Genomic DNA, 14,983 nt, shown 5'->3' with positions numbered 1-14,983 from the left:
GTATGAATAAAAAACGAGTCGAGTGAAAAAAGGGCCGTGTAGTGGAATTAGCGTAGATGGATGTTAAACCGTCACAGAACGCGACACAAAAACGTGAAATACGTGAACCCCATTTTGAGTCGCTGGTGGAGATGCTAACCCCACATTTAAACTAAGCAAATAACAAACTCCAGAGCCTGTAGACCCAGAGCAGTGACTTACAGTGTGTAAGGCCAGCTGCATTATTTGTATGTTGAAATGGCAGTACCAGTAAACAAAATATGTGTGCGTGTATGTATATATTTTCTGTAAGGATGTTCTTTTTTTTTAACCCGGCATGAAAATGATGCATCACTCTGTAAAGCACATACACACCGTTCATGTCTAAGGCATGGCTTTCTAGGTCTGGTGTTCCCATAGAAAAATTGCTTTGTCAAGAACTTATAAATTAGTGGCTCATCCCAGTGACAGGATATGGATCACAAACTGCCCTGGGTGAGTGTAGCTAATTTCATATGTAAATTCATACATGCAAAACAATGCTGCCACCATTAGCCATAGGTAACCATTGGAGTACGACACACCACCCTAGTTGAGGCATCTGTTCAGTGTTATATCAAGGTGCAGATCCTTCTAACATGAAGGAAGGGCCACAGAAAACAGTATTTCTTTTAAACATATTGAAATTAAATGAACCATTAAAAACAAAACATTGTAAACCACATATGTGTTCCTCTTTTCTAGGACATATTTCAAGAAAACAAAAAGTAACAAATTTGAGCTGGTAAAAATGTACTTTTCAATCCTTTATTCTCCACAGCATTTGTAAAACTTTTTGATATTGTCATCTGGTTCATAAAAGTAAATGCCGATCAAGGTTACAACTTACAACAATACAAAAGGATGTCTCAACTGAGCAGGAAGAGGGTTAGAGAATCATTGCCCATTTCAGCTGAATAGCATTCCCTATGGAGGACCGCAAGAATAAAACAACCCAACCTCAGAAGTGTGAGCGAACCCATCAATGAACGAAAAGTAAAAGTCTTGACATACAAATGTATAAATCAGTCATTGTGGCTCATGAGTCTTTAGGGGTGTGGTGATTAGCATCTGAACACCTACAGCCACCTTTGATTCCATAGTAGTCTCTTCAGTATATAAGAGAATAGAAGGGAAGTGTATGAAGAGATTGACTGATGTATATCCTGTATTAGTGGAAGAGTGGACCACAGCACTTGGTCTGCCATTAAAACACTGGGAATCATGGCATCTTTTTAATACTGCACAGTGGGTGAAAAACCAGTGTTAAGGATTATGCAGTTCTATGTCTTCTGCACCTCATTTTCCAAAGTAATACAAACAAACAATAAATACATAAAACCACATTGAGTAATGGGATAAAATCACCATCGCCCCATCATGGTACATACCTCATCATTACTGCTTTTTTTTACCCTCCCCGACCTGCCCCACTCATACACCCTCCCCCCACCCCTGCCCCCACTCCACTCCAGCCCTCTGTCTTAGTGTGCAAGATCACCAGAGAACAGGAGGCCATTGTTCTTGCTGAACACTATGGGTCATCAGCTCATAGTTATATGGCTGCAGTTCCATACTGTTGTGTGTGTGTGTGTGTGTGTGTGTGTGTGCGCGTACACCATGCTCTTAGTCACACTCACATGGTCATAGAGTTGTTCGGTTCTCTTTTGATGAGGAAGATTAGTACAACTCTGCTAATTAATGCCACTACATTTAACATAAACAAGCTCCCTGCATTCTGACTGAAGTGAAAAACATAAACCCAAATGAATTTAAAATCATTCCAAATATAAAAAATGTTATTTGAAATTGTATTATCATATTAAAACATCTTTATATAACCAAAATCATTTTCATCAAAACCAAAAGAGAACTTTAAATATAATTCTGAGAGAAACACCGTACAAGTTCTCCCCCCACCACTGGCACGTAGTCATGGGACCTGGCCAAGACCAGCATATGTAAATGCCTGTTAGTGGCTGGTTTACATGGTTATATGTAGACCAGCCTGTTAGTAGTCCCATCTTTAAAATATTTACAAAGTAGAAAAGAGTCCAAATACAATGAATTCTACTATTTGGAGGCATCACTTTGCCTAGAAAAATCATTTTTAAAAAGAACTTGAACAGTTTAGTCTAAAAGTCTTGAGGGTTCACAGCAAACCACAAAGTCCTGTCAGAACCAAGTTTACAGTACTACGGAGGAAGGAGGGACAACACTGCAAAAAAGAGGCCTATCAGTGGTCAGTCTGAGCTGTCGGTCATTTATGCCATTTGTGCCCTCCAATAACTGGAGGGAGGGCGGGTTATATAAAAAGGACAATGCACAATGGTAAATACTGTTTTCTATTCAAGGGAGTACAAAAAGCTTAGGGATGTTCAGCAGGAGCAGTGGGAGTTGTTTCCATCCCTGTTGGCTCTGGTTAAAGGAGCGTGACCTTCTTCCTCAAGAACAGAGATCTGAGGTGTGGTGGCCATCCGTGCTGATAGGGTGCGCAGTCACCCGCATGCCCTGACGCAGCAGTAGGATGAGAGGTTTAGAGTTTGAGTATATGTGTGTGTGTATGTGTGTGCACGCATTCACGGTTCAGCGGAGCAGGCTCAGACGCGAGTGTGTCGGCAGCTGTGTGAGGTTCCGGACGGTCCCCCGATGGAGGGCTCCTCGTCGCTGGAGTCGTGCACGTGCGTGCGCACGTCGTCCTTGTGCAGGCCCATACTGATGTGGCTCTGCAGTGCAGCGGGCGTGAGCCACTCTTTGGGCAAACAGCTCTGCAAAAACGGGATACACGAACTGAAGTATGCCAAGCGGTTCACCCAGCGTGGAATCTCTCGCCCACACAGCAGCTAGAGGGAGACGGAGAGATAGAGAGAGAAAGAGAGAATGGAATCATGCAGAAAAACCACAGATAACTAGAGGAGAGGGGGAGAAGGAGAAGGAAAGCTGACCTCGGAGAGGGAGGAGGAAAAGTGGTTGCAGTTCTTGTGCATTAGATGGTAGGCGTTTCCTTTGAACTCCTTGCCCAGTTCCTCCATGATCTTATCGATGTCCTCCTCAGTGAAGTCCGTCGTGCCCAGAGCGACGGCCTCTCTGCAGCAGAGACCAGCCAGAGCGTGTTTGCGTTAAAGTGCACTTGCATGCGGTGAGTGTGTCTGAGTGTTTAAGTATGTAGGCACATGCATGTTGTGCAACTGGTGTGCGTGTGTGTCAGGTTGCTTGTTCAAGTCCTCACTTAAACTTGAAGGTCTCCCCCAGTTCAGAGGCGTTTCCCGGGCTGATCTCGAAGATTCCACTGAAGGGGTAAGGATGCCCACCATATGCAAATTCTAATAAACAAACAAACAGCAAACAGTAAGTATCTTCAAATCACAGTTTGGAGTCTTTAAATGTTTTCCCACTGGCTTCACTTCATTAGTGATTATGTAATTGTCTCTTTTGTCCTTTCCTCTGAGGTCCCTAAATCTGTGTGTGATTGTGAATGAGAGGGAGCATGACATGGTCTTATACTGAATTCAGGACAGAGAGGAGCAGACGGCAAACAGGGAGGGGACAGAAAGAGTCACAGACACACAGGGGTCCCTGCACGTGTTCTCATGTTACTGTATGAGTCACACTCTGTGTGGAGCCTGCACACTCGTACACACACACACACACACACACACACACACACACACACACACACACAAATCATAGACAAACACACCTGTAAAATTCTACAAAGGCTGGCTGATAAAATGACTCACTCCTCTCTGGTACAAACAAATGTTCACAAAAATCACGTTTGTCATTGGCATTTGTTCAATTCATATTTTTAAAAAATCTCTTTATGTCTAATCAAATGAAGTAGATAGTTATAATAATCAAAGTAGTTTAGATTCAGTCTAGGAACATGCAATTTAGGAATGTTTTTTATTATATAATTTTTAAATTATTAATCAAACTTTTGTTTATACAGCACATTTTCAATACCAAACCAAAATATCTGCCCTGTGCAGTGTCAGATTTACAGACTAGCCGAGTCTGTTGTGAGGGTTGAAAGACACAAGACTGTGTGCTGAAAGCGGGGTGAAAGGGCAGGGGAATGTTCTGGAACCCGGTTAAACAGTGGCTGTCCCAGTGAGCACACAGTACCTCGGCCGTACACCTCTATTCCTGAGTGGAAGACCCCAATCCCCAGAGTGGAGGTATATTCATTAATCCAGTACTGAGAGATAGAGAGAAAGAGAGAGAGGAGGCAAATTATCAGATGTAATATTATTTGTTTTTAAAATCAGCATATTAAACAGAATAGAATCTTAGCTATTAGCCTACTTCACATAATTTACACACACACACGCACACAGATATTTTCAATGTGTGTGTGTAACTCACCGCAGTGAGATCCATTACCCCCTGAGTGGTAGTTTCATCCAGACAACCACAGGAAAGTGAGTTAATGTGATATTGTGATACCTTCTAATTATTCAGTATTTATCTCTAAAATGTGAAACTACACACATCGGTTGCTATATGGTAATTTTATTAGTAAACATCAATAGTAAAAATGTCACGAAAATGGCATTAAATTTCTTAAAGTGTCATTTATCCTTCATTAAACACTAGTGTATCATAAACTAACGCCACAGAGCGAGGACAAAACAAAACCAGGAACTCTGGGATTACAGTGAAGATGCAGCCAAAACCTCATTCAGCACGCTGCCATTACAGTGTGAAAGTGGCCATCACATAACCTGGACATGCCACTTAGTTCCTTGATGACAGATTCCACTCAAAGTTACACTAAATGTACATGTAATAACCAGAATCCTCTCAGTGCTAAATGTACTACAGTTTGGTGATCCAAGCAAAACATCAAATGCCCTGCAGAATATTTCAGCAGTCTCTGGAGTGTGCCAAACCACAGATCGGTCTTAGAGGGATGATGATATTCCAGAATGTACAGTGAAATAAAACGACAGTCTAGCCATGCAGTCATATTGACAAATATGGATATGGAATCAGGAATTGAGCATACCAGCTATTTCTGAATACATCCAAAGATAACAGATCATCTCCGGGAACATATTCCGTTTCTATTATTCATGAGGGGAGGCAGCTGGTGTAAGTTACTTCTACCCCCCCCCCCCCCCCCCCCCCCCCCCCCCCCCCCCCCACACACACACACACACACACACACATATGTGATGCACAAAGAAAAATGGGCTTGGGAGCAGATGTTTACCCTGATCCTCTGGGACAGGTGAAACCTCAACACATACACTTGCCAGACAGCGTTTATGAATGTGTGTGTGTGTGTGTGTGTGTGTGTGTGTGTGTAGGGGGTGGGTGGCTTGGGGGGTTGTCTTGATGCCTTGTTCTGCACTTTGTATATTGGTCACGATGTTTTCATGCTAAGCGAGAGTGCATGAGACGCCTCTCTCCTCAGGCTAACCCACTACCCTGCCACTACTACCACTGATTCTTACATAGCTTACACAGCACACGATCACCATCGTTCCTTACGGCCAAGCTATTCCAGTCTAGTCCAGCCCAGGATTCTGTAATTACTGGTAGGTACTGAACAGTTAATGGTACTTGATGTCCACTTCATCATCACACCAGAGGAGATGCTGTCCTGAGGAGAGGGCTGTGAATTAAACACTCCCTCCTAAGACCTTGTGGCTCCTCCTCCACCAGTGATGTTGCTGGGTCCATGTGTACATGATAACAGCACCAGCTCCTTCACTAATGATGCGTACATTGCCAGACTTAGCTGTGAAGGAAACATGGAGGGTGTGCAGTGCCATATATCGCTCAGGGGAGAGACACTTCCTGCCTGCATGTCTCACTTGTTGAAGGAGGAGGTGCCCACAAATCCCAGAATGCCTGAGGACCAACTCAAGGGTTAGGTTCCTGGTCTAGCATACTGTACTTAATATGCTTCCTGACAGAGAACTTTCCCAGAGCACCAAAGTTTGAATTATAAGGTGAAGAAGACATATGTACAGGCTGAATACTATTCTGCCCTCTGCTGGACAGGAGGGAAAACTAAAGCACACTTATGAACTCAATGATGCACAATCATTCAGGCGTGCTGATATTGCAAAGCTGCATCGTTTTAGAGGAACAACAGACAAGGGCCAACGACATAGAAAAAAAAATCTGAACATGTTTTGAAAAGTGTGAGATGTTGGTCTTACCATGTCATACACGTTAAGGATAACGGGTTCATTGGCCATTCTTTGATCCTGAGAAAGATATAGAGGCGAGAGTGCAGTCCTTCGAAAAACGGCGTTACACACACAGCAGCACCTTTGCGCCACGATGCTCAAGCAGCGTTTGATCCAACAAGGCGAAAAGGAACCATGGTCAACCCGACCTTAGACAGAACACCCGTTCGCCCACTCTCATTGTCATTTACCACAGACTTCGTGCACGGTGGGAATTTAGATAGACTTAGTCGTAATTCTAAAGGGAGAACTGCGGTCAATTTCTAGAGGTAACTACGGGAAGGGGAAACGAGAGGGACCACCGTTTGGCCCATTGGTGTCCAGCGTTTCCACAGGCACTTGTGTGGCCTCCCGAATGCGTTACGCGCTGAAGAACGTTGGACTCCGGTACCGGGTGGAGGAGGAGTGGAGACTAGCGCGGAGAGTGTGGCTAGGCACGGCGTGAGACCGGCGCACGTTCAAGGGGTTACTAGCGACATGGTCCGTATGATCAACATCGCAGGCATAAAACCTTGACGCCGACAGCAGCGTTATCCTCCCCGATCTCGGTTCCGGGTAGCCGGAGATGTCGGGTGATGTCGCGCTTGAATGTCACTCCGAATACTCCCAACAGTAAGATGCCCTCCGGAACGAAACTACAGGTACATGTCTGCATATGTCTGTGGGTGAAACAGACTTGCTTGAACGTAGGGGTCGCAGCCGAGAGGGGTGCCTGTACCGCGGATGTGACTTGGTGCAGTCCGGATTGCAGCATCCATCGGCGGGGTGTGTCTTCATGGAGGCCGTGCCAAAGGGTCCCGCGTAAATGTCCTCCAGAACCTCCTTAGCGCACTCTTAAAGTCCAAAAGGCTGATCAGAGGAGAGATGACATCACTACTCGAGATGTGTCGAGAGTGTAATCCTGCAAAGAAAACGTCCGTACAGCAGAATCCACGGCGCGAGTCTCGGTTACATCATCATCATCATCATCATCAGCATCATCAGCATCGTTATGCAGCGCGGCATCATCCTTCCTCTCATCCGCCTTGACGGCATCGCGGAGGGGAGAGACGGGCTGCGGGACTGGGCGTTATCTCCAGGGGTGTGACCGAATGGGTGGCACACAGTGGCAGTTTCCACCTTAGAATAAAAAAAAGCTTCGTCACCCCGGTTACCAAACCCCCAAAATTACATAATACATGTATAAAAATAAGCGAGTAAGCTTAATTACTAAAAATAGTAATTCACAATAACGTTTAATGCACTGTGACTGTAACTGCCTAGGATAATCAATATAATGATCGGATTTTAAATCAAGAAAAACTTAGTTACATGGACCTCTTTTCCTTTTAATATAAATTTGCCTATGATTAACTTTAGATTTAAAAGATTTTATAGGTTTTATATACGTTATTTGCAAGTCATGGTAAAACACAGAAAAACTCAAACTCATTATGCATTACTTAATTAATGTACATGACCATTAATATACATTACTTAATTGTCAAATGCTTATTCTTGCATTAGGCTAATCGTTTGAGCAAATTTTAGAAGTTGGTCATTTCTGCATGACTTCAGCAGATTTAAAATGCGGATTTTAGAGGTATTTCACTCCCATAAAATTCTACTAGACTTGATGCATCACAATTAGTTCTTCATGATGATTTAAATTATTATAGCACCACTGTGGGTTTATAAACCAAATAATTTGATTTTGAGAGCCAATATAGGAATACGTATAAAACCCGTTAGTTTGCCTAATGAACATTAGGTGGCGTTTCCCTCGCCACCACAGTGCACTCTTGATTCCCCGTTTATAGAATCATAGACATGCTACTGATGATCCTGTTGCTAGGTAGTGCCTGTTGGGATTGATTACCTTTCAAAGTAAAAAAAATCAGTCTGGCACTGTTCCTGAAGACGCCATGGTGTCAACCTGCGGGAGTGTATGATAACGTGCAGAGCTGCAGATTCTGGTCAGAGATGTCCTGCACCCTAATGCAGCCGACTAAACAACTTCCTGGGCTCAAGACCACGTTCAGTGGAGAATTACCCTTCAACAAAACCCAAACTAAGAATCACATTTATGTGCTTACTTTTTTGATCAGGTGGGGGAGTATTTAATTCAAAGCCATCTATTTGGCATATAGTTCTCAAGACAACATTCGTCACCCAGTTATAGATCAAGCCAGTTTCTCCCAAAAAACCCAAAGTCTTCTGTGTACATGTGTGTAGAGCTCAAACTCCAGACTTACTGTCTAGGACTCTCAACTCAGCTGATCTGCTGATGCCTTTATTGACTTTCCCCTTTCCTGATTGATTTCTCATCAGCTAAAGAGTGTGCAGTCTATATGCCGGGCAGTAACTACACAGGAACAGAGCATAAACCGCTCACACACTGCACTTGATGGCAGCACCTGAAAAGAAACCACGAGTTTGTGAACTGATCCAACATATAAACGTACACGTTCCAAAAGTGAGAAAATAGGTGATGCCTGCAGATCTCAGAGTGACAAGAGGCAAATTGTACTTAGATCCCCGTTTGCTAATGAAAACTTCAGTATGGGACTTCACTATTATTTCATGTGTATTGTACTATTTATTATTCTAATGCTGAGCTTGAACTATACATCTAATCAACCTCTCCCCAGTCCCACAAGGATCTTAACACACCTGAGAAGCTCTTAGACACCGGAGACCAAGACGACTTCTTTAAACACAAATGGATTCTTCTTTGCATTCACCCCCTGCAATATTTAGAGCACATTTGCACTATTGATTTCTCTAACACTCGCCGGAATACATACACAGATCCATTTACTTGTCTTGCCTTCTGTCTCTCAAAAACAGATAGCACTCTGCTCTCCCAGAGGTGAAGTGATAAAGAAGAGGGTGACACAGATATGAGAATTACAGACTGAGGTCCAGCTGTTGTTGTGGTGTCTAGGAAGTACTCAGTCTGGTTCTGAAATCTAATGGAGTGTGATATAATAGGTATTCAGCTATAGGCACAGAAGTGTGAAAAACAATGGCACTTATTGATTTTGTCCAGGTTGTGCACTGTGTCACTAGATGGCATCTGTGAGTCTGTTTTTTGCACAGGGATCAGCTCCACTCGATACCAGCAAGATAGCAGTGCAAATCCAAGCTCTGGACAAACTAAGGATCAGAGTTTACTGCCAGATTATGATTAACTGCTCTTATTACGTAAAGGTGCACAGTTCACTTGTGATAATTTCACTCAACGTCTGCCTCACTAAGTCTAGTGTTCTGTAGAACTGAACTTGAATTAAAATGTTATCCAACCCCGCAGTGGATGGAGCTTATCCCAAGGTTATGGGCCAGTGTGTTTGTGTTCTGGGAACAAGCTGGTTGATGTCATGGGTGTCCTTAGGAAAGTTGGGGGCGAGGTCTACCCCCAAATTCAACCGTACCATTGTGTGTCTCTGAATTCACTATCCCCAGATGAAGGGGGCAGTAGGACCTGGGAGACGTACAGTTGACATACAACAACCCTGAAACATGAAACGCAATTTGAGTCGCTCTGCACTGCTTTGCTAAAATCTGGCCTTGTGTCGTGCTGCGTATGATACAGAGGATCTCCATGCTGGAGAATGTTGAAAACTGTAACACTGACATAAAAGTAAAGAAAATACACAATTTGGATGTCTGTTACAATTGTACAAAATGAAGTCACACCAACATGCTAATGAAAATACCAACAGTCCAACACACCTTGGTACACATCTCTTCAAAACCCATCAGTCCTCAGGAGGAGGAATTTAAAGGATATAAAAGATTTTATATATAAAATTATAAAGGATTTATCTTATTTCTTGGTAACCGGCTGGTACCTGATAGTACAGACTCGTGGTAAGGCCTCAACCAACAGGATTTATTTACAAGGTCAAAATCACAGTGCATTTTCACAAATGTACTCTAATACCAAACTAAATTCCAAACTCGTCCATTTAAGTTTCACAAATGAAACAGACATGGAGATGTGGCGAGAGTGGTATTACAGGTTGTATTTAAACATGTTTCTCTTCAGGAGACCGCAGAGAGGAGAGGAACTACACAAACTGGCCAAAAGGGGGTCCAGGACAGGGAGTGTGTCACTTGTACACAATCACATTCGACTTTTCTGTGGGCACCAGTGCTGACCAACACTGACCTAAACACGTCGAAAAAGAACAGACAACGTTGTTCTACAGACAGAATTACATGGCAAAGTTGCAACATACAAATTGTAACAACTTATTTATTTAAAAACAAAACAAACAAAAAAAATCCCGCACATTTATTCCATTAGAGGGAAGTGCATTTCGGTCACACCGAGGTTTTTTAGAACAGAACACCTCGCACCCCCTCCCCCACCTTCCTGTACCTGCACACTTAAGAGACCACGGTGCAGTACCGAGTCATAGTAGTTACAATAAAATAACCACGAATGCATGTCAAGTACAATTACACCAGTTCCCTTTACAAGTTAGGGAGAAGATCTGTGCAAACAGTCCCTTCATTTATCTCTCCCAGTATTTTCTCTTGCTATAAAGGCACCCTTCAACAAAACGTAACTAAATACGTCTGACTTGGCTAAGACACGTTAGCAAGTGTCTGACACAAACAATCCAAGAACACGTCCATCCCCTGGCCCCCATTTCCAACCCCCTCCCCCTGCTCGGTGAAAGGCTAAACTGCATCAAATAGAACGAAGATGACAGATACACTTTCTTTCCAACAGGACCATTAAACAACAACACATGGAATACACACATCAACATTTCCAACCTCAGAGTTCGGTTCAGCCAGTGAGAGTAGTTTGACCTGGAAGGGAATGAAGACACGTGCACGCACCTGTACAGAACCAGTGCTTCTACCACACTGGCCAGCTCACCGACGGGCCACTAACTCAGCAAGAACGATTGGCTTAAGCAAACCAGCAACAAGGCCAATAGGTTCACCATTTGGCTAGCAACGTGCCGAGGATCAAGAGCAAGGCCCTGCTCAGAGCTGGGAGGACCTCCAGGGGCTCCGTAGGCTGGATGGAGAGGTGGGGGCCGGGGCCGGATGGTGTCCCGGGGTGGCACCCCTGCCTGGAGCATCTCTGCCTTTCTGCAGGTCTTGGTCTGTGGATCTTGTCCAGCTGAACTGTCCCTCTCAAACAGCAGCTCCACGGTTACCACTTCAGAGCTTTGGTTATGCATCTATGACTATTGCTCAATATTTACTTAACTGCTGTTATTATTGTATTAATTTCATGTTTAGGAAACCATTCTTTTAGTTTGTTTCCATTGTATTTTCCTCTGCTATTTTTGGCCCTCAGCAAAAACAGTTCAAGTTGTTCATCTTTAAAACATGTGCTTCAGGGAGGGGCTAAAATCGCCGCCTGTACGCCCCAAGTCCTTTGTACAGTATGAACGCTAATCCTGCCACCAACGCTACGGTAATGACTGCATTGGTCATGAAAGGTGAGGATGATTCTCCGTCGGGACGCGAGCTGGCAGGACCATTTGCAGACAGTGGGGGCTGCAGAAAACACACACACAGGCCCTAAATATTCCCACTAGTTCAAGCTTTAATGTAGTATGGATAGTAATGTAAGAATGAGGGTCTCGGCAACGGGTCGGGCATGCAGGAGAGAGGCGGGGTAACGGGTTGGGCATGCAGGAGAGAGGCGGGGTAACGGGTTGGGCATGCAGGAGAGAGGCGGGGTAACGGGTTGGGCATGCAGGAGAGAGGCGGGGTAAAGGTTGGGCATGCAGGAGAGAGGCGGGGTAAAGGTTGGGCATGCAGGAGAGAGGCGGGGTAAAGGTTGGGCATGCAGGAGAGAGGCGGGGTAAAGTTTGGGCATGTAGGAGAGAGGCGGGGTAAAGGTTGGGCATGTAGGAGAGAGGCGGGGTAAAGGTTGGGCATGCAGGAGAGAGGCGGGGTAACGGGTTGGGCATGCAGGAGAGAGGCGGGGTAAAGGTTGGGCATGCAGGAGAGAGGCGGGGTAAAGGTTGGGCATGCAGGAGAGAGGCAGGGTAAAGGTTGGGCATGTAGGAGAGAGGCGGGGTGAAGGTTGGGCATGCAGGAGAGAGGCGGGGTAAAGGTTGGGCATGCAGGAGAGAGGCGAGGTAAAGGTTGGGCATGCAGGAGAGAGGCGGGGTAAAGGTTGGGCATGCAGGAGAGAGGCGGGGTAAAGGTTGGGCATGCAGGAGAGAGGCGGGGTAAAGGTTGGGCATGTAGGAGAGAGGCGGGGTAAAGGTTGGGCATGCAGGAGAGAGGCGGGGTAAAGGTTGGGCATGCAGGAGAGAGGCGGGGTAAAGGTTGGGCATGCAGGAGAGAGGCGGGGTAAAGGTTGGGCATGCAGGAGAGAGGCGGGGTAAAGGTTGGGCATGCAGGAGAGAGGCGGGGTAAAGGTTGGGCATGTAGAGGAGGGCAGTCACCCTCTTTAGCACACGCAGGTGGACGTCTTCTCCTGCTGAGCGGAACAGATCCACCGCTGCGGTGTGAGACAGGTTCTCCAGCTCATGGCCATTTATCTAACAAACATCAACACAACTCCTGTTAACCAGACTCGTACAGCAGGAGTGAGACAAGTCCACAAAGCAGAAAGGTCTGCCTGCAATTCAAGAGTACATTTACTAGGCTGCAGTTTAGCTAGCAATGAAGTGTGATGTAGAGCACTGAGCAATAGTGTTAGAGTGATACAGGGTAAGAGTGAGTAGTGTTGGAGTGATACAGGGTAAGAGTGAGTAGTGTTGGAGTGATACAGGGTAAGGGTGAGTAGTGAGAGCTGCAGGTACCGCAAGGATCTTGTCGCCCTCCTGCAGTTGTCCATCCTGAGCTGCTGCACCGTTCTCTTTGATCTTGGCCACATAGATGCCGCTGTCATTCATCACATACTGCTGATCAACGCCTCCCACAATATTAAAGCCTAGCCCTGCGACAAAGAACAAGGTCAACACAATCACTTCAACTCTCTAAGAGGATATCAATGCTCAGGTTGATAGGTTACAGGGTCTGAGGATTGAAGTACACAAGAAGAAGGTGAAATAGTACACAATTTTCATAACGAACCACCTTGTTTAAACCTCTTACGAATCACATCATCCATGTTTTGTTTTTAGAATACACACTTGAACATATTGGCGATATTAAAAGGAATCAACAGAAAGAGATTATACAGAAATATATAACAGAAACATATAACTAGAATAGACACACGCCCACTAATGTATTTTGTGCCTTACATGTGCGACCTGCAAAACCTCAAACACATTATACACCCTCAGGCACATGTCGGAAAGGCCAAAGCACAAAAACATTTGACATATTTTAATACCTCTGCGGTATCCTTCAGATACGTGTGCAATGCAGTGAGGAGAGAGGCCTACACTGGGCTCATGAAGGTCCCGTGTCTGCCCTCACGCACTTTCGCTTTCTTATCGTTCAAGAGTGAGACCATATGACAGCAGATTACCCACACTTACAAATCTGGTTATAAACACTCGATAATTAAGAGTGTGATACGAGAATACGACCCCGTTAGGTTTAATATCTTAGCAGTTCATTTCTGCGAGCTAACCCAGCCAAGTTCACCACGAGTCCCAGGCAGTTTTTTGCCAGTTTATTAAATCTGTGCTAAAACTATTGGAACCTTATCTAACAGGGTTTCCTTTCCAGGTCTGAATTATCACAATATCACCATAACTCAACTAAAATGCTTAGTACGTATTATATATTAACTATTAAGTCAGATCAGTGAGTTTTCTGCGGCGGGTCGTTATCTGTAGCTCGCTAACCTTGCGACTACACCACAGGCTAGCACAACACAGTTAGCTCATTAACTTTATTAAATCTGGCCAAATGCAGCAACGGCCTAAATACATCACCAAGGCCACTAAAGAAGAACAAGATTATACAAAACTATACGCAGCCAGCTAACTAAGCTATAAAATATTTTTCGTATCTTCCCGAAAACTCTAGTGCATATAGTAAATTTACTAATGTAGCTAGCTGACATAAGTTTCTTGCTATCGCTAACCTAGCTAGACGGGAATGCATTTACCTTGTTTTACTCCGGTTAGAAGGAAACTTACTTACCCGCTGGTCCTCTTTTCAGATGAATATCTAACGCTGTTGATGTTGTATGTGCAGACCCGTTCATGATGTCTTATGCAAAAGGTTTATTGAAGTGACAGGAGATATCAATGTGAAGGTGAACTCATACACCTCCTGCTCCTCTCAAATACTGCTGGATAAAGTGGGTTTGCTGCCCTCTAGTGGACATCAGACTGAAGCACCGCAGAAGAGCCGCTAGAGCCACTGCTAACCTTACTTTACACAACATGGCGGAAAACGCAAACATAAATCAAACTGCTGTCTTAAAACAGGTGCAAACATTAATATCGTTTACAAAAGATGTGGCTTAGGTCCGAGCCAACAGACCCGAGAATCATATTAAAAAACTTGAGACAAAAGGCATCCATTATTGTTTTCCTGAAGAAAACAACTGAAGGCTTAGCGAAAAGTGTTTTCATCAAGTCCTCCTACGTTGTGGGACTGGTAAAAGAAGCAGTTCAGTATTAGGCTTCGCATTACGAGGTTCTTCAAGTTAAATAAGTCATTCACACAGATAGAAGTGAAGGTCCAACATCTCAAAACCGTCGAATACAAAAAAGGGTGAAAAAGAAATTAAAAAAACAAATAAATAAGTAAATAAAACGTACGTATATTTCAACTTTAACTGTTAATTTAGATGTGACATAAGTTCAAAAAATAGTTTACAGGCA

General features: G+C 44.3%; 2 protein-coding genes across 2 annotated transcripts; both read right to left on the bottom strand.

The window, feature by feature from the left end:
• Positions 1–1,483: 1,483 nt before the first annotated feature.
• On the bottom strand, positions 1,484–7,334 carry LOC143476323 (deubiquitinase DESI2). Its single transcript, XM_076974466.1, has 5 exons — positions 6,195–7,334; positions 4,147–4,219; positions 3,248–3,341; positions 2,964–3,105; positions 1,484–2,861 (listed from the first exon to the last, which is right to left on the bottom strand). The coding sequence occupies exons 1-5, from the start codon at positions 6,231–6,233 to the stop codon at positions 2,619–2,621; spliced, it is 591 nt and encodes a 196-aa protein (XP_076830581.1). The 5' UTR covers positions 6,234–7,334; the 3' UTR covers positions 1,484–2,618.
• Positions 7,335–10,077: 2,743 nt separating this feature from the next.
• synj2bp (synaptojanin 2 binding protein) lies at positions 10,078–14,744 on the bottom strand. The gene is made up of 4 exons (XM_076974467.1): positions 14,295–14,744; positions 12,995–13,131; positions 12,635–12,730; positions 10,078–11,732 (listed from the first exon to the last, which is right to left on the bottom strand). Exons 1-4 carry the CDS (start codon positions 14,356–14,358, stop codon positions 11,580–11,582), a joined length of 450 nt encoding a protein of 149 aa, XP_076830582.1. The 5' UTR covers positions 14,359–14,744; the 3' UTR covers positions 10,078–11,579.
• Positions 14,745–14,983: the final 239 nt, after the last annotated feature.

This window comes from Brachyhypopomus gauderio, chromosome 15 (genome assembly GCF_052324685.1).
Source record: "Brachyhypopomus gauderio isolate BG-103 chromosome 15, BGAUD_0.2, whole genome shotgun sequence".
Classification (NCBI taxonomy): domain Eukaryota; kingdom Metazoa; phylum Chordata; class Actinopteri; order Gymnotiformes; family Hypopomidae; genus Brachyhypopomus; species Brachyhypopomus gauderio.
This window is presented reverse-complemented; position numbering and strand designations above follow the sequence as displayed.